Genomic DNA, 22,499 nt, shown 5'->3' on the forward strand with positions numbered 1-22,499 from the left:
CCATTTTGGCTTCCTTGCATTGGCTACCTGTTAAATCTAGAATAGAATTTAAATTCTTCTCCTTACTTACAAAGCTCTTCATGGTCAGGCACCATCATATCTAAAAGAGCTCATAATACCTTACTACCCCTCTAAAACACTGCGCTCTCAGGATGCTGGGTTCCTTGTGGTTCCTATAGTCTCCAAAAGTAGATTGGGAGCCAGAGCTTTCAGGTATCAGGCTCCTCTTCTGTGGTACAAACTACCTTTCTGGGTTCGGGAGGCAGACACGGTCAACACTTTTAAGAGTAGACTTAAGACTTTCCTTTTTGATAAAGCTCATAGTTAGGGCTGGCTCAGGTCATCCCTTAGTTATGCTGCCATAGGATTAGACTGCCGGGGGACTCCACCCCCCCAGGGTTATGCCTAGCCAGGCACAATATTGGTTGAAGATGCATTCACATCTCCCTTAACGAAAACCCTCCCCCCACCTCTCCCTCTTACCATCTGTGGACATACATGTCTCATTATTGCATGTTACTAACCAAACTTCCCCGGAGTTTCTGTCGTCCAGCAGGTTCTCGTGGATCGTGGCTGCTGCTGTGATCCTGCATGACGTCCACTACACATTTATTACTGTCATTATTGCTACCATATCTGCTACTGTGGTCATTTTATCATTCATTGTGATTCATTGTTATTTTGTCAGTCATTGTAATTGTACAATATGTTTGTGTTGATTTGTTCTGTACACGTGACATCTATTGCACGTCTGTCCGTCCTGGGAGAGGGATCCCTCCTCTGTGGCTCTTCCTGAGGTTTCTTCCACCTTTTTTCCTCAAGTTTTTCCTCACTCGAACCGAGGGTCTAAGGACAGAGGGTGTCACTCCCTGTACAGATTATAAAGCCCTCTAAGGCAAATGTATTTTGTGACTTTGGGCTATACAAATAAAATTGATTTGATTTGATTTAATAATATATGTTGTGGACGTCATGCAGGACCACAGCAGCAGCCACAATCTACGAGAACCTGCTGGACGAGAGAGCACATTGTATGTTTACAAAAGGTGATGGCGATTGAGGGAAAGGTGGCACCAGCAAAAGAGCTCTTCATTGAAGCCCCCTGTAATTTCGCTGTGCTTACAGTAGGTCTGTTGTACAATGACAAAAAAAAACTTTTTATTCTATTCCATTCTGTCCTTGAAATGTGCCATCACGACCAGCATCACTGCAAAATCATCTGTGCCCTCTCGGTCCCCCTTCAAGGTTTCTTTCAGAACAGCTTTAACCTCCTTAGTCCACTTCATTAGTTGACCTCCAAAGAACTCCAGGAGTCTTTTCCCATTTTTGTCTCAGTCTTCATTCAGTCTGGTGTACAGGTCAACACCAGTGAGGGTGGTGAAGTGGGAAAGTAAGAACTTCCAAGTCAGGTGAAATGGCCATTTCTCACTTAGGTCCAGAACGCTGGGGGGTGAGTTTACATGTATGTCCTCTCGCTGTTTTGTGTATGCGATTGTCATTAACTCCTTTATCCTACCTCTCTCAGTTGCCCTTAGCTTATCTTGAGATAAGCAAAATTCCACTGATTAGCTGTAGTAAGACTTGCCAACAGATTACGTTTGGACTCATCTACAGCTATGTGGCAACTTGTTTGTGCAGTCACAATTGAGACAGTGCGGTGAGGTGTGTGCAGCTCCCAATAGGTCAGTACTATCAATATCTGCAAACAGAAAGCTAGTACAGTAGGAATTAAGAGGATTTGTGCTGGCTTTTCTCTTAACCATGTAACCATGGGCATACCGTTGTAAGTTCTATTTCATTTTATCCTGTTTTTGTAGTTTTTAAAACGTAACTATTCCTTAGTGTTTTATTTAGATAGTATATATTTCCTTTGTTCCAGATCATGTCTGCTCCTGCTACTTCTCGTCATGAACAACCCTGACTCCTTTTGCTGTATTTGTGGTAGTTTCACCATTCCAAGTCAGAGGGCAAACATCAGTGCAAATTTTAAAGTAAAACTCAGTGATCAAGACAAGCCATGGGCCCCTCACAAAGTGTGCAAGCAGTGTGTCGAGAGTTTACAGATGTGGACCAAAGGAACACGTAAAAAGTTGGCATTTGGTATCCCCATGGTTTGGCGAGAGCAAAAAGATCATTGACTGTTCCCTTTGTTTAGTTAAAACATCATGGTTTTTACATGAAAAATAAAAGTAAAAATAGAATATTCTAATCTACCTTCAGCTATAATACCAATGCCTCATTCAGCTGAAATTCCAGTGCCAGTTTTTTGAACAACTACCTCCTTTAGAAGATCTGAGTGATGTTGAAGAATGCAGTGACAGCAATGATGCAGATTTTGAAATTCAAAAGGATTCAACAAAGAAGCGCATATCTGTTAAGTACAGTATTTTTCATGTTTTTTAAGAAAACGGGATCCTAAACTTGACGCAATAGAGAAAAACTGAGATCAGTTTTGGATTCCGCACCCAAGAATTAGTTAAAAAACTGAGATCAGTTTTGGATTCCGCACCCAAGAATTAGTTAAAAAACAGCTGTCAGGCCTAACTCAACAAAAATTGTGGTCCCCAGTGTAATTAACCCTGGCCTTATACCACCTCAAAAAGTTATCCTTACCATACCCATTTGGTTTCTTAACTAACCCCAACCGCTTCTCTAATCCAACACTAACCTCTGGACCACCTCAAAATTCAAGCGTCTCCCCAAAAGGTGAACCTAATCATAATCATCCAGACCCCCTGGCTTAACTCGATTCTGAGGTTCAACCACATTTGAGCTTACTCTGGATCATTTCTCACCTAGCCGTCTCCTCCGGGAATACGAACTACGCTTTTTTTTTTTCCACGCACAAGAAAGCTACAGCACTACTTCAAATGAACGAAATAACTTTAAAAGATTTGTTCAATTTACTGTTCCAGAGTCAGAGTGATCTGAGTCAGTAAAAAGACACTGTAGTGGCAGAACTTTGTTTTGGATTTTTCTTATAACCCCAGTTTCCTTTGTTTTACCACATGGAGAAAGCAGCGGTGCAGTGTCAGACTCAAGGCAGTTTGTGATCAAATAAATCCAGTGAGGGTTGATTGAAGAATGATGCCGGTAATTTACTATAACTTAAACAGACACAGAAAATAAAACACATTGTTTGCAGAAGTCTTGAAATATTTTATAATTGGCAGGACCAGGCTACAGCTAAACACGATCGTAGCTCCAAACAGCAACAGGCATAGAGTGCCCATGCAGCTTCAACCCTAACCCTTACTCTCGGACGGTAAAATGAACAAATCTTTTTTTGAGTCATTTCATTCATTCACTAGTGCAGCACTGTAGCCTTCTGGGGATGACTCATTACTCTGAGTCATATAAAAGATTAGTTCACATTGAATGATACGTTCACGACCCACACACCACTACTTCCAACACTATCGGACAGCTCAGGGAGAGTGAATGTAAAACCCAAACCCTAACATGACTCATGAAAGAAGCCATTTTTGCTATACAAAATATAGCATGTGCATATAGGGTTAAGTGCCCATCTATACACGTGTAAGACATGACATAAACATTATATATGTACCCTACATATTTTGTATATGAGAACTTTTTACATTCAGTGTTGGGGGGAGTTTTGTCGAACAATCTAGATAGATAATTGGAAACAATGTGCAGACCAGTACACCATTAATTTATCTCAGATCATAGCGGACCCACTACACCTTCCACTGTCAGAATATGCACATGTACGTTCAGGGCCACAGTTTAGCATGACCAGGATGTGGACTGGACTTTTGTCCCACACATCATCCAGCTGCCTAACAAGCTACAATCATACGAGTCAAACACTTTTTTAAAACTTGTACATATCATCCATTTCCCAAATTATGCTTTTGTGACTTGTGCGACTTGTGTGTTATCGATCTAGGCCACTGTACTACAAAGCAATCTGAGACTGATGGTAGGTTGGTGGAAATACAAAATGAACTGAGTCCATATTCAGTTTTAATTCACACACACTTCATAGTTTATCAAACATTAACTTGGAAAGAAAACAGGCAAACACTGTACAAACAAGATGGAGAACAGGTGAGCTGAGGAGAAGCAGGTGACTTGACAAACCAAAGAAGACTGTTTTCAGTGTGAGGGCATCTTCTGAAAGACAAACACCAGGTAGATACCTGGAGAGAACAGAGATCAGAGTTAGGCGTTAGTTCATTATAAACATATTTTTTAACCAAATCTGCATTCCTGTAATTACAGTCAATATGTCTTAACGTCTGATGTCACTTGGGGCCGGTTGCACTAACTGGATTAGGGGGTAGTAAGAGTTGCTAAGTTTGTCTTTGTTGACAACTTTAGAATGAACTTTGTTAGTTGCACCAAGCAAACTCAAGCCTAGTCTTAGCTGTGCTCAGTCTTAGCGATGCATGTCCATGTGACATGGCTACACACATGGCTATAACTATTGCTGAGCAGCGAACATTACTAACGTAATGGACATTGAGACAATAAAATTAATAGATCTGTACAACCAGCACAAGAAAACATTGACTGCCATGGTATCACGTATATAATAAGACAACTATATGAATGCACATACACTACTCACAAAAAGTTAGTTACTTTAAAAGGGATATTCGGCCTTTGGGTGAAAATGTAAAAAGTTTATGATACAGTGATATTAGATCATGAAAGTAGGGTATTTAAGTTGAGGCATGCAATGGTAATTTCTTCATCTCAATGTACTGAAACAAAAGATAACAACAGTGGTCTGTATACCACAACAAAACATGTCAATGTCTCAGTAACTTGTATGACCATTGATTCCAGCTCAAGTAGACATCTTCAAGATTCAAGATTCAAGATTCAAGTTTTTATTTGTCACATGCCTAAAAGTACAGGTACAGTGGCAGTGAAATGAAGGTGACTGTCGCGACTGTGCAAAAAAACACTCAAAAGGATAAAAAGAAAATAAGATAGAAAAGAAGAATAAATAAAATGTAAGATAGAAATAGCAAAACTAGAAAAATAAATAAACTAGAAAAAAAATATACACCACTATGTTACTATATTTACAACTATGTACATGACCCGTATAATACAAATTAGCATTATATAAATATGTAAACAGAAAAATCTCACTATGAGAGAGCAGTGATGTGCAGATGAATTGGTGTGTGTGTAATGTAGGTGTAGTGTGGTGTTCATAAGTCAACTTATTGCAACTGGCTGATAACACTGACACTCTAAGCTCAGTGGAAACTTCCCTTTGAGTACATCAGAGACTTGTGATTTTTAATTCACCTTGTTAGAGAACAGCATGTTCTGCAATAAGAAACTGAAACACTAAACATTTGGACATGTGCATTCAAAAGTTTACAGTAAGTCAAATTAAGTTCACCTGTAAACATTAGAGTGCATTTAAAGTGAACTCTGAAATTTCATCTGAAAGCTGAACATCCACAACCTTTTGTGAGTGGTGTATCTATATATAAAAAAGCTACCAGTTAACATGAAGATTAAAGTAACAGTGAAGTGAACTGAACTTACTGGTTGCTTCCCACTCAGATCTACTCAAAGTGCCCTGTATAGAAACAAACAACACAGTTAGTCCAAACAGGAACGAATGAAACAGAACCAGTGATTCAAATTGTGCTCTAAGAACACTCACCAGCGGTAGTTTGACTCCGACTCTGCTACATTGCTCTTTAGCATGGCAGTACTCTCCTTTGCTATCTGCAGCCAGTCGGCCTCCATCCTCACTGGGAAATGGCTGAAAATACAACAAGCAGTTTCAATTGTTAACTACCTGGTAATCATCACATCCAATACATATAAACTATATGTTCACTAAATGATTACATGTGCACTACACAGTCATTACTTCTACACAGTAATGATTAACATAAGACATCTGCACATCAAGTTAAACATATTCCTATATGTGAACAAAAGCACTGACAAAACAAGCAAATACACCAGCATCCAACACCATACGTTTATAAGTTGTTATAGATAGAAAATCAGCACTTTTACCTCCAGAGCCATCATCTTCATCATGAGGCTGCGATGGTGCTCCTTCTTCACTTTCTCTTCAAAGAACTCGGAGAATCTCTGTTTCAACACCAGACGCATGTTGTAACGCTTCGCCATGCTGCCACAAACAAAGAGAGTCTTTACAGATGAGTTTATTTATGGTAAAAGTCTGGTCAGATTTCCTCTGCAGCAGAAATATAATCACATTTCTGACATTGTGATGTCTTAGTGAAGTGCTATTAAAAATAAAATCTCACTCTTCAAAAAGAGGAAAGTAGACGAGGAACTCTGGAACGTTGACAACATCCTCAAGGCTGAAGTGATACTGACAGCTGAACAGAGGATAGAAACCTTTGGACTGAAAAGAAACACTAAAAACCTCGTTACCAAATGACAGAGAGTCCGATGCCTCCAACCGTTTACTGCCGAGAAATAGGAGCAGAAAAGAGAGAGAGAGAGAGAGAGAGAGAAAAAAAAATACATTAACATGCTTACTTTAATTCAAATTTGAATGAATGTCACAGACAATGTTAGTAAAGCATAACATATACATATATAAATAGAATAAAGCTAAATAAAAAATTATTTATAATATTTATAATATAATAAAGAAATAATTGTTTGTATGCATATGCATGTTCTGTGTGTGTATGTTTGTGTGTAAATAATAAACAATAAATAATAAGTGACAATGAAATATATAAAGTATTACACACACTCAGTCCAACACTGAAAACACTTCTTAATGTGTGGCATGCAGTGATGTACTGTACGAGTGTACAGTGATGAGGGTGAGGAAGACGGGATTTTTCTTTAAATTTGGGAAATAATTCTTCTCTAATTTCTTTGTATTTGGTGCACATTTGTGTGAGAAGTATGTTTCTGTCTTTACTGTCCTGTGTACTTTTCTACTTTAAAAAGTCTGTGTATTTTCAAATTGACCGTCACATTAACAAAAATCTGTGGAGCTGAAGCTTGGAGTTGCCCAGCGACAGCCTTGAAACCAGAAGGATTTGGAGAATCTGCAAAGAGGAGTGGACCCAAATTGTTCTTGAGATGTTACAAACCTGGTGACCAACTACAAGAAATGTCTGACCTCTTTGCGTCAACATGGTTCTCTGCCAATACAAAGTCATGTTTTTTGGGGATCCAATACTTATTTCCCTCAATGAAATGCATATTCTTTTATATTAATTAAAAAAAAAAAAAATATATTATATATTTATCTATATATATATATATATATATTTATATAGATATATATATATATAAAAAACTCTAAAGACGATGGCGTCTAAAACCACCATCAGTCACCGTTCTTATGTTCTTACACAAGTTCAAAGGCGTCCGGCGTCGTTCCAATGAAGAAACCTCCAGGTTTCAGACGCTCACAGGCATTTCTTAGCATCATGTCAGCCTTCTGTTCACTCTCAAATGAGTAATGATAAACAAACTGACAGCTGCAGATGTCAAACCTCAGTTCAGGGTCATCCAGCTTATCTGACAAAACCTCCTGTACACACAGGACAAAAGAGTTATAGCAACATTTCTTTGAAAGTGATTGACAAGTGACAGAAGAAGTTATGGAAGGGACAATGGAGGGGAAATCTTTACTATTCTCCAAAGAAAAGTTGTTTACTCTCCATGTTCTTAAGACAAACCCTGAGACTACTGGGAGTCTCTGGTAATGAACGATTGAGGTGTTGCAGGTCTACCTTGGTACAGTCTGCAGTGATAAATTGAGCGCTGAAGATTTTCTCATTAACATGACTTTTCTTCTTCATGTCTTCATATCGACTCTGACACTGCTCCACCGACACTCCTGCTATATCTGAAATTAAAGACATTGTTCATCATTAGTTAAAAGGTCCAGTGTATGGGAAGTGGCATTGCAGCCAAATGAAAACTCTCCCACCTCTCAAGGCCAACTCACACCGGAGGCGTTACGGCTGCAGAACGGCTGCGCCGTGGTCACCGTAGCAGATAGCTGCCAGTCTAGTCCATTAGAGCACTCACACAGGGCGCGTCCCAGCAGTGTCTCAGCAGCGTCTCAGAAGTGTCCCAGAAGCAGCTCTCCGCGCCACGGCGCAAGCTTTCCGTAGCATTTCTATTTTTGATGCGAGCCGCTGCTAAACCTCGTAAATTTCAACATAGCACTGCGCACCAGACAGGAAACCCGACACAGAATCAACGTAGTAAACTTCCTCCCCCTTTCAAAATAAAAGACAATACGCAGTTCATGTCGCTTTTTATCGCGGGGCCCCTCGTATGTCCAGGATTGTCTCGTGATCTCGCGTGAATACGGCTGGCTCGCCCCGCTGCCGTAACGCGGCTGACACGCGTCCGGTATGAGTTGATGCCAGGCAAAGGACGCAGCTAAACCGCGGCGCAGCCATCACGCTGCTGTAACGCCTCCGGTGTGAGTCCCATGTCACACCCTCCTTCTAAACTCATGTGAAATTCACATAAAAGGCAAAAGTCCATATGTAGATCAGTGTTTGGCTTGTCTGTTCTGAGCTACTGCACAAAAATGTCAGTCCAACATGGCAGACTTCATGGAGGAGGACTCACTGTAGATATAGAGGGCAAAAACATAACAATTCTTATACTCAGGTGATTAAACTAAACTAAATTTAATGTAAGCTATAGAGTTTCTGTAACAGTTTCTGTAACAGCGAGTTGCCCTGGTAAGTGTGTGTAAAGAATCTGACATAATGCGAACAACTGATTAATAACTGATTACCTGCACAGACCAAGTGACTGATCCCTCCTCTCCTCCATTTGAGTAGGTCTCCTCCTTTCCCACAGCCAAGGTCCAATACAGACACCTGCTGAGCGCCCGCCCCCCGTACCTGTTCCAGGATCTCACCTGTCAATCAAACAAACAGCCCATCAACTTAAAGGGTTATGTTCATGTGTGTTTATGTTAGGTTAGGTAAAGTTTTAAGAGTGTTTCACAAGAGTTATAGGAGAGTCTCAGGTGCGATTCAGGAGAGTCTCAGGTGTGTTTCAAGAGAATTTCAGGTGCATTTCAGGTGAGTTTCAGGTGCGTTTCAGGTGGCCAAAACAAAACAGAAAATACCTTCTGCTAATATTGATACCAGCTGATCAATGTTGGCTGATATATATTATTGATGATTCAGTTACCAATCAGGACGCTCTTCAGCCAGTTGTTGAAGTTCCTCATGAAGAAGATTCTGCTTCGACTCCGCACAGCCAGGCCAACTTCCTGCAGGCTGTTGTAGTGACTCGCTACCTTCACACTGTGATCAGTAACCTGACAGATCAATAACATGTTATCAGTAACTAATCAGATCAGAATGACTGATGATAGGTGCAACCCAATAATCAGCTATGATCAGGGTTTGTACGAGTATTTAGCAAAAGACAGGACTTTTTCGACTATTCGACTGCGTTCAGAAAATCAATTTATAACTTTAGTTATCTCATGACAGTTTCGATAGAGAGCAGGACAAACTGTACTCTTTACATCTACAGAGACCAACAGTTCCACTATGAGTAAGGAAAACTTCCTTTAACAGGCAGAACGGCGCCGGTGGGTGGACGGTCATCTGCTGTTACCAGATGAGTTAAAGAGAGAGAGGGATAGAGACCTACCAGCTTCTTGTTGGGTGAGGTGTCCTCATCCTCATGTCTCCTCTTCATCCCAGCCTTCTGCACTCCTCCTCCTTCCTCCCTCTCTGTTGATGTCCTGACAGACTGAAGATCCATTGTTCACTGAAAACAGGAGAAATAGAAACACCTCTAAAGATGTGCTTAAGTTTATTCAGACATTTTGTTTAAGAACTAACAACTTCAGTTATAGTAGCTTCACTCACACACACAGCTGACTGTCAGCAGGCTAACAGCAGCATAAGGCTAACAGGCTAAAGCAGCACAACAGTCTAACACACTCACAGTTAGCCGTCAGCAGGATAACACACTCACAGTTAGCCGTCAGCAGGATAACACACTCACAGTTAGCCGTCAGAAGGATAACACACTCACAGTTAGCCGTCAGAAGGATAACACACTCACAGTTAGCCGTTAGCGTAAGCAGATAACCATCTACAGTTAGCCGTCCCAGCAGGATAACAACTCACAGTTTAGCCGTTAGCCGTCAGCAGGATAACACACTCACAGTTAGCCGTTAGCCGTCACAGTAAAAACACACTCACAGTTAGCCGTCAGCAGGATAACACACTCACAGTTACCGTTATCAGGATAACCACTCACAGTTAGCCGTTAGCCGTCAGCAGGATAACACATCACAGTTAGCCGTTAGCCGTCAGCAGGATAACACACTCACAGTTAATCCGTCACAGGATAAACACACTCACAGTTAGCCGTCAGCAGGATAACACACCACAGTTAGCCGTCAGCAGGATAAACACACTCACAGTTACCGTCAGCAGGATACACACTCACAGTTAGCCGTCAGCAGGTAACACACTCACAGTTAGCCGTCAGCAGATAACACCCTCACAGTTAGCCGTCAGCAGATACACACTCACAGTTAGCCGTCAGCAGGATAACACACTCACAGTTAGCCGTCAGTCCGGATAACACACTCACAGTTCGCGCAGCAGTTGAGCACTTAGCCTCAGCAGGATAACACAACTCACAGTTAGCCGTCAGCAGATACACACTCACAGTTCAGACCGTCAAGAAGGATAACACACTCACAGTTAGCCGTCAGCAGCATAACACACTCACATTAGCCGTCAGCAGGATAACACACTCACAGTTAGCCTTAGCGCTCAGCAGATAACACACCAAAGTTAGCCGTCAGCAGGATAACACACTCAAGTTAGCGCTTCACAGGATAACACACTCACAGTTAGCCGTCAGAAGGAATAACACACCTCACTAGTTAGCCGTCAGAAGGATAACACACTCACAGTGCCGTCAGAGATAAACACACCACAGTTAGCCGTCAAAGGATAACACACTCACAGTTAGCCGTCAGAGATACACACTCACAGTAGCCGTAGCAGGATAACAACTCACAGTTAGCCGTCAGCAGATAACACACTCACAGTAGAGCCGCACAGGATAACACACTCACAGTTAGCCGTCAGAAGATAACACCCACTAACGTAGCCGTCAGCAGGATAACACACTCACAGTTAGCCGTCAGAAGGATAACACACTCACAGTTAGCCGTCAGCAGAGATAACACACTCACGTTAGCCGTTAGCCCATTAGACAGGATAACACACTCACAGTTAGCCGTCACAGATAACACACTCACAGTTAGCCGTTAGCAGGATAACACACCACATTAGCCGTTAGCAGGATAAACCACTCACAGTTAGCCGTTAACGGAAACACACTCACAGTTAGCCGTTACGGATAACACACTCACAGTTAGCCGTTAGCAGGATAACACACTCACTGTTAGCCGTTGCCATAGCAGGATAACACACTCACAGTTAGCCGTTAGAGGAAACACCTCACAGTTAGCCGTAGGCAGATAACACACTCACAGTTAGCCGTCAGCATAACACACTCACAGTTACCGTTAGCTCAGAGCATAACACACTCACAGTTAGCCGTTAGCCTCAGCAGCATAACACACTCACAGTTAGCCGTTAGCAGGATAACACACTCACAGTTAGCCGTAGCAGGATAAACACTCACAGTTAGCCGTCAGCAGGATAACACACTCACAGTTAGCCGTCAGCAGGATAACACACCACAGTTAGCCGTCAGCAGGATAACACACTCAACGTTAGCCGTCAGCAGGATAACACACTCACAGTTAGCCGCTCAGCAGGATAACACACTCACAGTTAGCCGTAGCAGGATAACACACTCACGTTAGCCGTCAGCAGGAAACACACTCACAGTTAGCCGTCAGCAGCATAACACACTCACAGTTAGAGCCACCGTCAGCAGGTAACACACTCACGTTACCGTTAGCCGTTAGCAGGAATAACACACTCACAGTTGACCGTTAGCCATGGATAACACACTCACAGTTAGCCGTTAGCAGCATACACACTCAATTACGTTAGCAGGCATAACACACCACAGTTAGCCGTTAGCAGGATAAAACTCACAGTTAGCCGTTAGCAGGATAACACACTCACAGTTAGCCGTTAGCAGATACACACTCACATTAGCCGTTAGCTCCTGAAGTTGAATTAAATGACGTCACATTCAGTCGGAAATAAACCGAGCAGCTTGGTGACCGACCGGATGTTGTGTTGATAAACACGCACGTGAACTCGCCGTTAAACAAACAAACAAACAAAAACTTCGAATTGAAACAACAAACAAACTCACGGTGCTCTGCAGGCAGGACGCATGCGCTCTTCTTTCTTCTTTCTCTGGTGTTATGGCAGTCGGCATCCTAATTTTCATTTACCGCCACCTGCTGGACTTCACCAACCAACGTCTTTCCACACTGTAAACCCAGATTTTGATTCAACTCAAGAGATTGAGTTCATTACTTAAATGTGTCTAATTTATTGCATTCTTGTTAATTCTGATTAAAGCTGAACTTTTTCATGCCCTTTCTTATTGTAAGTGTTTTAAGTCCAATCAGTAGTCTACTCAAACAAATGTCATTCTGTACATAATATGAATCTGAGATAACTGTACTTTCTAATGGCCATCTTATTGTAATATGTGTTTGAGCTCAAACAACTTAATACAATATAAAAGTTTGCCTGTTACTAATAGCAAAGCACTGACACACCCACACAGCAACCACCAAAAATCTATGGCATTGATGACTCTGAACTTTTGAGACATCACATCACAACTTTGTGAAGGAACCGAGTTAAGCCACAAAACGAAGTTGGAAACCTGGCACTGGTTTGCCATCGTGAAGACATGGGGAGATTATGATGTCAGTGAAGAAGCTTGTGAGATAGATCTTCATGATTTGGAAAAGCAGTAAGCACAACCAGAGCACAACTTGGCTGCACTTTTTTTAAAGATGCAGACATAATCCACATACCCGAGCACTCTGTACAGGAAGTTTTAAAAACATTTGTGATATACATTATTTGTCAGAGCCACTTCTACATCATAAGGTGAAGATGATTCTTAAGGAATATGATCCGAGATAGATGAGTCCATTGTGAAATAGGTGAGCAGTGCTGTTTCAGAGACCAACATTATGACACCATTTTGCAGCAAAGTTGGTTCCTTAGGAACCACAAAAAAGAGACCACATATGTGTCTAAAAATTTCCACGGAATGCCTGTAGAGTATGTAGTTGACAAAGATAAGAAATCGGTTGTATATGTTCCCATCCAGCAAATGCTGCAGAAGTTGCTGAGCAGGGCAGTGTGTTAGTGTAGAGCAATGTATGAGAAATACATGTTCCATGATTCAAAAATCTGTTGATGTAACTCAGAGAAAGGGCCTTCTACGGTGATGACTTCACAATTGCCAGGGCTGTACATCGATGCACAACCGTTAGAACATCAAAAAAGAAGCAAATGTGTGCTCTGTATTGGGATTGCCAAATGCCAGCAAAAAAGCGACATCACTCAACTCTATCTAACCTATATATGCAACACAACCACGTAAAAGAATGCAAGTGCTGGACCCACTTATACAGACTGATGTCACTAGAAAAAGATGGTGCGGCTCAGTAGTATCAAATTGTATTAAAGAGAATACATGCAGACTGGGTTGTTGGATAAAAATTCAGAAGGATATCACCCTCACAGTAGCCGTCAGCAGGATAACACACTCACAGTTAGCCGTTAGCCGGCAGCAGAATACACACTCACAGTTAGCCGTTAGCCGTCGCAGGATAACACACTCACAGTTAGCCGTTAGCCGTCAGCAGGATAAACACACTCACATTAGCCGTTAGCCGTCCCCCCCAGCAGGATAAACACTCACAGTTAGCCGTCAGCAGGATAACACACTCACAGTTAGCCGTCAGCAGGATAACACACTCACAGTTAGCCGTCAGCAGGATAACACACTCACAGTTAGCCGTCAGCAGGATAACACACTCACAGTTAGCCGTCAGCAGGATAACACACTCACAGTTAGCCGTCAGCAGATAACACACTCACAGTTAGCCGTCAGCAGAGAACACACTCACAGTTAGCCGTCAGCAGGATAACACACTCACAGTTAGCCGTCAGCAGGATAACACACTCACAGTTAGCCGTCAGCAGGATAACACACTCACAGTTAGCCGTAGCGGATAACACACAGTTAGCCGTTAGCCGTCAGCAGGATAACACACTCACAGTTAGCCGTCAGCAGGATAACACACTCACAGGCAGCCGTCAAAGGAAACACACTCACAGTTAGCCGTCAGCAGCATAACACACTCACAGTTAGCCGTCAGCAGGATAACACACTCACAGTTAGCCGTTAGCCGTCAGCAGGATAACACACTCAAAGTTAGCCGTCAGCAGGATAATACACTCACAGTTAGCCGTAGAAGGATAACACACTCACAGTTAGCCGTCAGGAAACACACTCACAGTTACCGTCAGAGAAACACACGCACAGTTAGCCGTCAGCAGGATAACACACTCACAGTTAGCCGTCAGCAGGATAACACACTCACAGTTAGCCGTCAGCAGGATAACACACTCACAGTTAGCCGTCAGCAGGATAACACACTCACAGTTAGCCGTCAGCAGGATAACACACTCACAGTTAGCCGTCAGCAGGATAACACACTCACAGTTAGCCGTCAGCAGGATAAACACCTCACAGTTAGCGTCAAGGATAACACACTCACGTTAGCCGTCAGCAGGATAACACACTCACAGTTAGCCGTCAGAAGAAACACACTCACAGTTAGCCGCAGCAGGATAACACACTCACAGTTACCGTCAGAGGATAACACACTCACAGTTAGCCGTAGCAGGATAACACACTCACGTTAGCCGTTAGCCAGTAAGATAACACACTCACAGTTTAGCCGTAGCAGGATAACACACTCACAGTTAGCCGTTAGCAGGATAACACACTCACAGTTAGCCGTTAGCAGGATAACACACTCACAAGTTTAGCCGTTAACAGGATAACACACTCACAGTTAGCCGTTGTTGGTAACAGGATAACACACTCACAGTTAGCCGTAGCAGGATAACACATCACAGTTAGCCGTTAGCAGGATAACACACTCACTGTTAGCCGTTAGCCATGCAGGATAACACACCACAGTTAGCCCGTTGAGACCGTTAGCAGGATAACACACTCACAGTTAGCCGTTAGCAGCATAACACACTCACAGTTAGCAGGATAACACACTCACAGTTAGCCGTTAGCAGCATAACACACTCACAGTTAGCCGTTAGCCGTCAGCAGCATAACACACTCACAGTTAGCCGTTAGCAGGATAACACACTCACAGTTAGCCGTTAGCAGGATAACACACTCACAGTTAGCCGTTAGCAGGATAACACACTCACAGTTAGCCGTCAGCAGGATAACACACTCACTGTTAGCCGTCAGCAGGATAACACACTCACAGTTAGCCGTTAGCCGTTAGCAGGATAACACACTCACAGTTAGCCGTTAGCAGGATAACACACTCACAGTTAGCCGTTAGCTCCTGAAGTTGAATTAAATGACGTCACATTCAGTCGGAAATAAACCGAGCAGCTTGGTGACCGGACCGGATGTTGTGTTGATAAACACGCACGTGAACTCGCCGTTAAACAAACAAACAAACAAAAACTTCGAATTTGAAACAACAAACAAACTCACGGTGCTCTGCAGACAGGACGCATGCGCTCTTCTTTCTTCTTCTTCTCTGGTGTTTATTGGCAGTCGGCATCCTTAATTTTCATTTACCGCCACCTGCTGGACTTCACCAACCAACGTCTTCCACACTGTAAACCCAGATTTTGATTCAACTCAAAGAGATTGAGTTCATATTACTTAAATGTGTCTAATTTATTGACATTACTTGTTAATTCTGATTAAACTGAACTTTTTCATGCCCTTTCTTATTGTAATTGTGTTTTTAAGTCCAATCAGTAGTTTCTACTCAAACAAATGTCATTTCTGTACATTAATTATGAATTCTGAGTAAACTGTACTTTCTAATGGCCTATCTTATTGTAATTATGTGTTTGAGCTCAAACAACTTAATATCAATATAATAAGTTTTGCCTGTTACTAATAGCAAAGCACTGACATCACCCACACAGCAACCACCAAAAATCTATGGCATTGATGACTCTGAACTTTTGAGACATCACATCACAACTTTTGTGAATGAACCGAGTTAAGCCACAAAACGTTAAGTTGAAACCTGGCACTGGTTTGCCATCGTTGAAGACATGGGGGAGATATATGATGTCAGTGAAGAAGCTTGTGAGATAGATCTTCATGATTTGGAAAAGCAGTAAGCACAACCAGAGCACAACTTGGCTGCACTTTTTTTAAAGATGCAGACTATAATCCACATACCCGAGCACTCTGTACAGGAAGTTTTAAAACAGCTTTGTGATATACATTATTTGTCAGAGCCACTTCTACATCATAAGGTGAAGATGATTCTTAAGGAATATGATTCCGAGATAGATGAGTCCATTGTGAAATAGGTGAGCAGTGCTGTTTCAGAGACCAACATTATGACAACATTTTGCAGCAAAGTTGGTTCCTTAGGAACCACAAAAAAGAGACCATCATATGTGTCTAAAAAATTTCCACTGGTAATGCCTGTAGAGTATGTAGTTGACAAAGATAAGAAATCGGTTGTATATGTTCCCATCCAGCAAATGCTGCAGAAGTTGCTGAGCAGGGCAGATGTGTTAGATGTGTAAGATAAAGCAATGTATGAAGAAATACATGTTCCAAATGATTACAAAAATCATGTAGATGATGTATACTTCAGAGAAAATGGCCTTCTTACTAGTGATGACTTCACAATTGCCATTGGCTGTACATCGATGACCAATCCGTTAGGAACATCAAAAAAGAAGCATAAGATGTGTGCTCTGTATTGGGTAATTGCCAATATGCCAGCAAAATATAGCGCATCACTCAACTCTATCTAACCTATTATATGCAACACAACCACTGTAAAAGAATGCTAAAGTGCTGGACCCACTTATACATGATCTGATGTCACTAGAAAAAGATGGTGCGGCTTCATAGTATTCATCAAAATTGTATTAAAGAGTAATACATGCAGACTGGGTTGTTGGATAAAAAGATCACATCATGGTGTCAACTCATTTGAACATGAACATGTTTTGTTTTTATATGTTTCAGGTGTGTCTGGAGTTCAGCAGGGTGGTTGGTAAGAGCCTGAGACAGGAGTTCTACGAGGGCCTTGTCCATCACAGTCCAAGGCTCATGGAATTCTTCAAGGCAAAGAGGGGCTTCACATGGCAGGTCTTGGGTGACCTGATGCGACAAACAAAGGTTAGTTGATTTTCAACTCTAACCCTAACCCTAACCCTAACCCTAACCCTATTTATGTCTTAGAAAACAATCTGATATTTGATTCAGCTTGAAAGAACACACATGTGGTGTAAATAAATGTAGTGGTAATGTGAGCTATCCTGTTAGTAGACGCTTTCTTCTCTTTAACTTTGAGTAGCCTATGTGTAATGGAGTTGAATTGGCTAAATAACTCCTCAGAGTAATTACTTGCCACCCATTACATTAGTCACTGCCAGGTTTGGTAGTTGATCTGTAAATGAGGTATGCAAATAACTACCTGTATGCATAATGTCAAGAACACTGTGTGTGAGTTAACAGGTGGGGTCCAGTACGTAAATGGCTCTGCTGTGTATTATTGATTATGTGTGTGCACATAGTCTTCAGGGTAACATATGGACCCTAAGTTAAATGTGTGATGTCCTCTCTGCTCCATCAATCCACCAGGCTTCGGATGTGACAGAAGTCAGATATGCCTTGTCCTCAGGGGGCTTCCTATCATTCTTGGCGATGATCCATCCACCTTCTTCAAGGTCTGCTTTGTAAGCAACTTTGATTTTCCTTCCCTTTACCCCTCCTCCTTTGCTCCCCCTGCTCTCTATCATCCCTCCTCTCTCCCTACCATACATATTATTTTAAGGTGTGCATGTGTTAATAGTTTCTTGTTTATTGTTATTGTTGTTTGAAAAAAAACTTCTCTGGAGGAGGCATACTCCAAAAAATTGTCCACAAATGATCCCCAGGTGCTTCTTGCACCTGTCCTGAGTGATTTTCTGTAGCAGTCACTGCACTGGGCAGTGGGTGGACACTGGACAGGGCAGACATGTAGGTTTGTATTGAGGGTGTTTGTGGCACTATGTTGTCATGTTGATGTGATCATACCCTGTTCCTTTTTTCAGGATGTTGATGATGAGGAAGGTTTGTACAATAATGTGGCAGTGGGGATCCTCTGCCATGAACAGGAAAACATCACTCCACACACACAGTCTCTTCACTGCAATGCATCCTCAGTATGAATCATCTTGGAGGGAAACATTGATGGATGTCGAGAGCCTTCCCCAGGTCATGTACATTGTCTTCAACTTACCTATGCACTGCATCTCAACTACCATCAAGAGCACTTTTGATTTTTTTTCAACAGGTACTTCTGAACTTAGGTACGACAGATCTGAAACCTAAAATTCAAACACTGCAATTTAAGATCCAGCATCTCCTCTTCCCAAGTCGTTAAATGTGTTATTTTTTAAAATTAATTGGCAGTAAAAGTAAAGTAAAGTCAAGAGAGGGAGGGTAAGGAGAGAAGGACAGACAAAAAAAAAATGTTACATGGGGGGTCATGAGGAGGGGAGATAGAGGGAGGAGGAGGGGAGAGTATGGGCTCTAGAAGGGTATCTACTGTGAGTTTTATTTTGCATAGATAGAAAGGGAGGTAGAGGTGGAGGGGAGAGTATGGGCTTCCTGTTCCTTTTTCACCCTCCCGTTCTCTCTTCTTTCATTCTCACTACTTTTTAGTTTTTCCATGGACACATTTGTTATTTGTAAATGTTAAGATGCCAGTGTACAGCAGAGCTGAGTTTTATCTTGCCAGTTTGTCAACCAAATTTAAAAAGGCACAGAACAATATTGTAATGATTAGAGGTAAAGAGGAAGATTTTTTTTTCTTTTCATGCCATAACTGAGGAAACTACACACTAGAATGGCTCTATTGATTGAAAGACATGTTTTGAGTTTCTGGAACTAAAAAAGTTAAGTTGGGTCAGTTAGAATATACAATTTAGTTGAATTGGTAATACATTATATGGAGTATCTTCAGTTACTGTAACTCGGTTATTAGTACATTCAACTTAAATGTTCTATTCCATTCCATTATGGGCTCAAGTACATTGAATGTAGTCCACTTCACTTATTCAACTTATTCTTCATTACTTAAAAATTTTAAAGCAACAAGTTACCTTGCTTTTTTTAAAATAGAGTCTACTTATCCAAGTTTACAGTGCACCCATTCAGTCATTTTGCACATAGCTCCATCGCATATATGCTTAAATGATCTGATGTTCTTTCTGAAATTGTGACATGATGACTGGCAACCACCACTGCTGCGCCTGTTGCTCCTGTTATCCGCTCTTTGGATCCATCTGTGTATATGTAAACATTGTCTCCATACTTTCCATCTGCGTAGTTATAAAATTCCTGGGCTGGGTCCGCTGTTTTATTTCTTCTCTTGATGTTCCATATTTCTAGATCTATGCTTGTTTCTTGTATCATCCATTCTGGTCTTGTTGTCCACAGGACTGTTGGGCTGAATTCTATCTGTTGTATTTTTAGTTGTTCTGCTATTCCCTCACTGACCCACCCAAAACTTGATTTTTTTTTCCTTTCCCCTTTTCCCAACACATCTCCAAAACTCTCTTTGTTGGATGATCTTTACTGTGCCCTTTTAGGTTTATCCAGTAATTGGCTTTAAGCTGTTTCCTTCTAAGGCCATAATGGCATTTTTCCTGTTTCAACGTGAAGGGAGCATACTGGTGCTGTTTTCATTGCTCCTAGACAAGTTCTTAGTGCTCAAGCTTGAATAATATCTAGCTGCGAGAGGACAGATTTAGCTGCTGATCTGTATCCCACACTACCATACTCTATTCTAGACCTAATTAATGCTACGTATATATATTGTAATGAAGTAAAGTCAGCTCCCCATTCTAATCTGGCCAAACACCTCATAACATTCAATACTCCATTCCTTTTTTCTACTATTCCCTTCACATGTTCTCTCCACATTAATCTAGAATCAAAAATCATTCCCAAAAATCAAAAGCTGTTTACTCTCTCTAAGTTCTTTCCATATAATTTCACTGATTTTCTTTTTTGAGAAGAACAATATTTTTTTCCACTGAAAATTTAAAACCTCATTCTGCTCCCCCTATATCCACTTGATCTATCAAGTACTTCATACAGTACTTCATACAGTACTTCATACATTAAGTGTTTCATACAGTGTTTCATACAGTCCTTCATACAATAAGTGTTTCATACAGTATTTCATACAGTAATTCATATAGTACTTCATACATTAAGTGTTTCATACAGTACTTCATACAGTATTTCAAGATTCAAGAGATTTATTGTCATGTCAAATAAAAACAGGGTTTATACAGCAATGAAATTCTTATTTTATTGTCTCCCTTTACACACAACACAATAATAAAAAATACACAACAAAATAATAAATAAAAAGATATAAGTAAATAAAAATAAAAAATAATATAAAACAGAGCAGCGCTTTTCTTTCTTGGTGTGCTCTGGCTGATCCTGTCTTAATGTTTGACAGTGTTCATACCGAGTCACTACAGACTATTTTCTACTACTACTACTCACTATTTTCCTTCTTGTTATGTCTTCCAGCCACTCTAATGCCAGCAATATTGCACATAATTCAACTGCATAGAGATAAATTATTTAATACTCTTGAACTTGATCTGCTGTTTTATTCTTGTGCTTAATATTCAGTATCTCCAAATCCACACAAGTTTCTAGCATCTACTCTGGTCTCACAGGCCACAGACAAAATTTTAGTTTTATGGACTGTTTTGCCACATCCTTGCTGACACAGAGCACACTGCTGCTGATGGGTAGCTTCCTGCTGTCTGTGTGTCATATTTCTGTGTAGTATCAGAAACAACATGGCAGCAGTATTTCAGAAGGGAAGTTTATGATGAACATATTATTTATAGGTGATCGATCGATCACTTTAATGATCAGCTGACGGATCTGCTACTATACCAGACTCCTTGAATACATCCAAGATTTTAAGGTTTCCTCGCTACAAACATCCTGACATGGATGAGTCATTACTGTGTTATATATACAGTAGAGTAGTCAATTTGTGCATATTTTACATTAAATTAAGTACAGTAGTTATTTATTTAAATGTCACTAAACTTTTGATTCTGCTGTAACATTCATATTTGTAACTGCTGTGCTGACTGACTGTTTCAGTGTCAACATGTTGTAGTGACAGTAAACATCCAGCAGGTGGCACTGTGAGTCTGTCATCGACAGCTGTCCATGTTTGCATGGAAACGTCATCTGTTCTTCACTGGTTTCCTGAAGACTCGTCTACAGTGAATTCACTTGAACAGACTGATCAATGAACAGAGTGATCACTAAACAGACTGATCTATGAACAAACTGATCAATGAACAGACTGATCACTAAACAGACTGATCAATGAACAAACTGATCAATGAACAAACTGATCAATGAACAGACTGATCACTAAACAGACTGATCAATGAACAAACTGATCAATGAACAGACTGATCAATGAACAGACTGATCAATAAACAGACTGATCAATGAACAAACTGATCACTAAACAGATTGATCACTAAACAGACTGATCAATGAACAGACTGATCAATGAACAAACTGATCACTAAACAGACTGATCACTAAACAGACTGATCAATGAACAGACTAATCAATAAACAAACTGATCAATAAACAGACTGATCAATAAACAGACTAATCAATAAACAAACTGATCAATAAACAGACTGATCAATAAACAGACTGATCAATAAACAGACTAATCAATAAACAGACCGATCAATAAACAAACTGACCTCACATCATCCATCCTATAACAGCTGATCGTCACATCACCTTAGAGCGTCCCAGCATGCATTGCTGCTCCACTCCCGTCCAGCTGGTTCATGGTTTCAGGACAGTTTGTGATCTGTCTATAAGGACAAGAAGTGTGTGTGTGTGTGTGTGTGTGTGTGTGTGTGTGTGTGTGAGGATGATGAGTTGATGCAGACAGACACGCTGTGCGGTGCTCTTCAGTTTCATATTCCAGCTGATCCTGGATCACGTTTGTTCAGTGATCCTGTCTGGTATGTCTGAAATTCATCCTGCTGATGGAGATCTGACAGGTGAGACTTATTACTCTGCTGGCAGACACTCCGGCTCGCTGCCGTCCAGACAAACATTTGCAAGATCACGTTAAAGATCAGTTTCCATCCAGAAAACTAATAACAGTCTGAATTCTTCACTCCAGAGGACACGTCCTCATGAGGCTGTCC

General features: G+C 41.1%; 1 protein-coding gene across 7 annotated transcripts; it reads right to left on the reverse strand.

The window, feature by feature from the left end:
* Positions 1-3,949: 3,949 nt before the first annotated feature.
* Positions 3,950-15,842, reverse strand: rnmt (RNA (guanine-7-) methyltransferase). Of its 7 annotated transcripts, none has more exons than XM_010747000.3 (11): positions 12,319-12,365; positions 9,646-9,765; positions 9,175-9,304; positions 8,771-8,896; positions 7,743-7,858; positions 7,359-7,540; positions 6,285-6,449; positions 6,028-6,145; positions 5,663-5,764; positions 5,542-5,575; positions 3,950-4,169 (listed from the first exon to the last, which is right to left on the reverse strand). In XM_010747000.3, the coding sequence occupies exons 2-11, from the start codon at positions 9,757-9,759 to the stop codon at positions 4,126-4,128; spliced, it is 1,131 nt and encodes a 376-aa protein (XP_010745302.1). In that variant the 5' UTR covers positions 9,760-9,765; positions 12,319-12,365; the 3' UTR covers positions 3,950-4,125. The 7 variants fall into 7 exon arrangements, with proteins under 7 accessions (XP_010745302.1, XP_027142461.1, XP_010745303.1 ...); XM_027286660.1 differs by lacking the exon at positions 12,319-12,365 and adding an exon at positions 15,733-15,842 and having other exon boundaries at positions 3,998-4,169; XM_010747001.3 differs by lacking the exon at positions 12,319-12,365 and adding an exon at positions 15,562-15,726 and having other exon boundaries at positions 3,998-4,169.
* Between the last annotated feature and the right edge of the window lie 6,657 nt (positions 15,843-22,499).

This window comes from Larimichthys crocea, chromosome XIII, assembly GCF_000972845.2.
Source record: "Larimichthys crocea isolate SSNF chromosome XIII, L_crocea_2.0, whole genome shotgun sequence".
Lineage (NCBI taxonomy): Eukaryota > Metazoa > Chordata > Actinopteri > Sciaenidae > Larimichthys > Larimichthys crocea.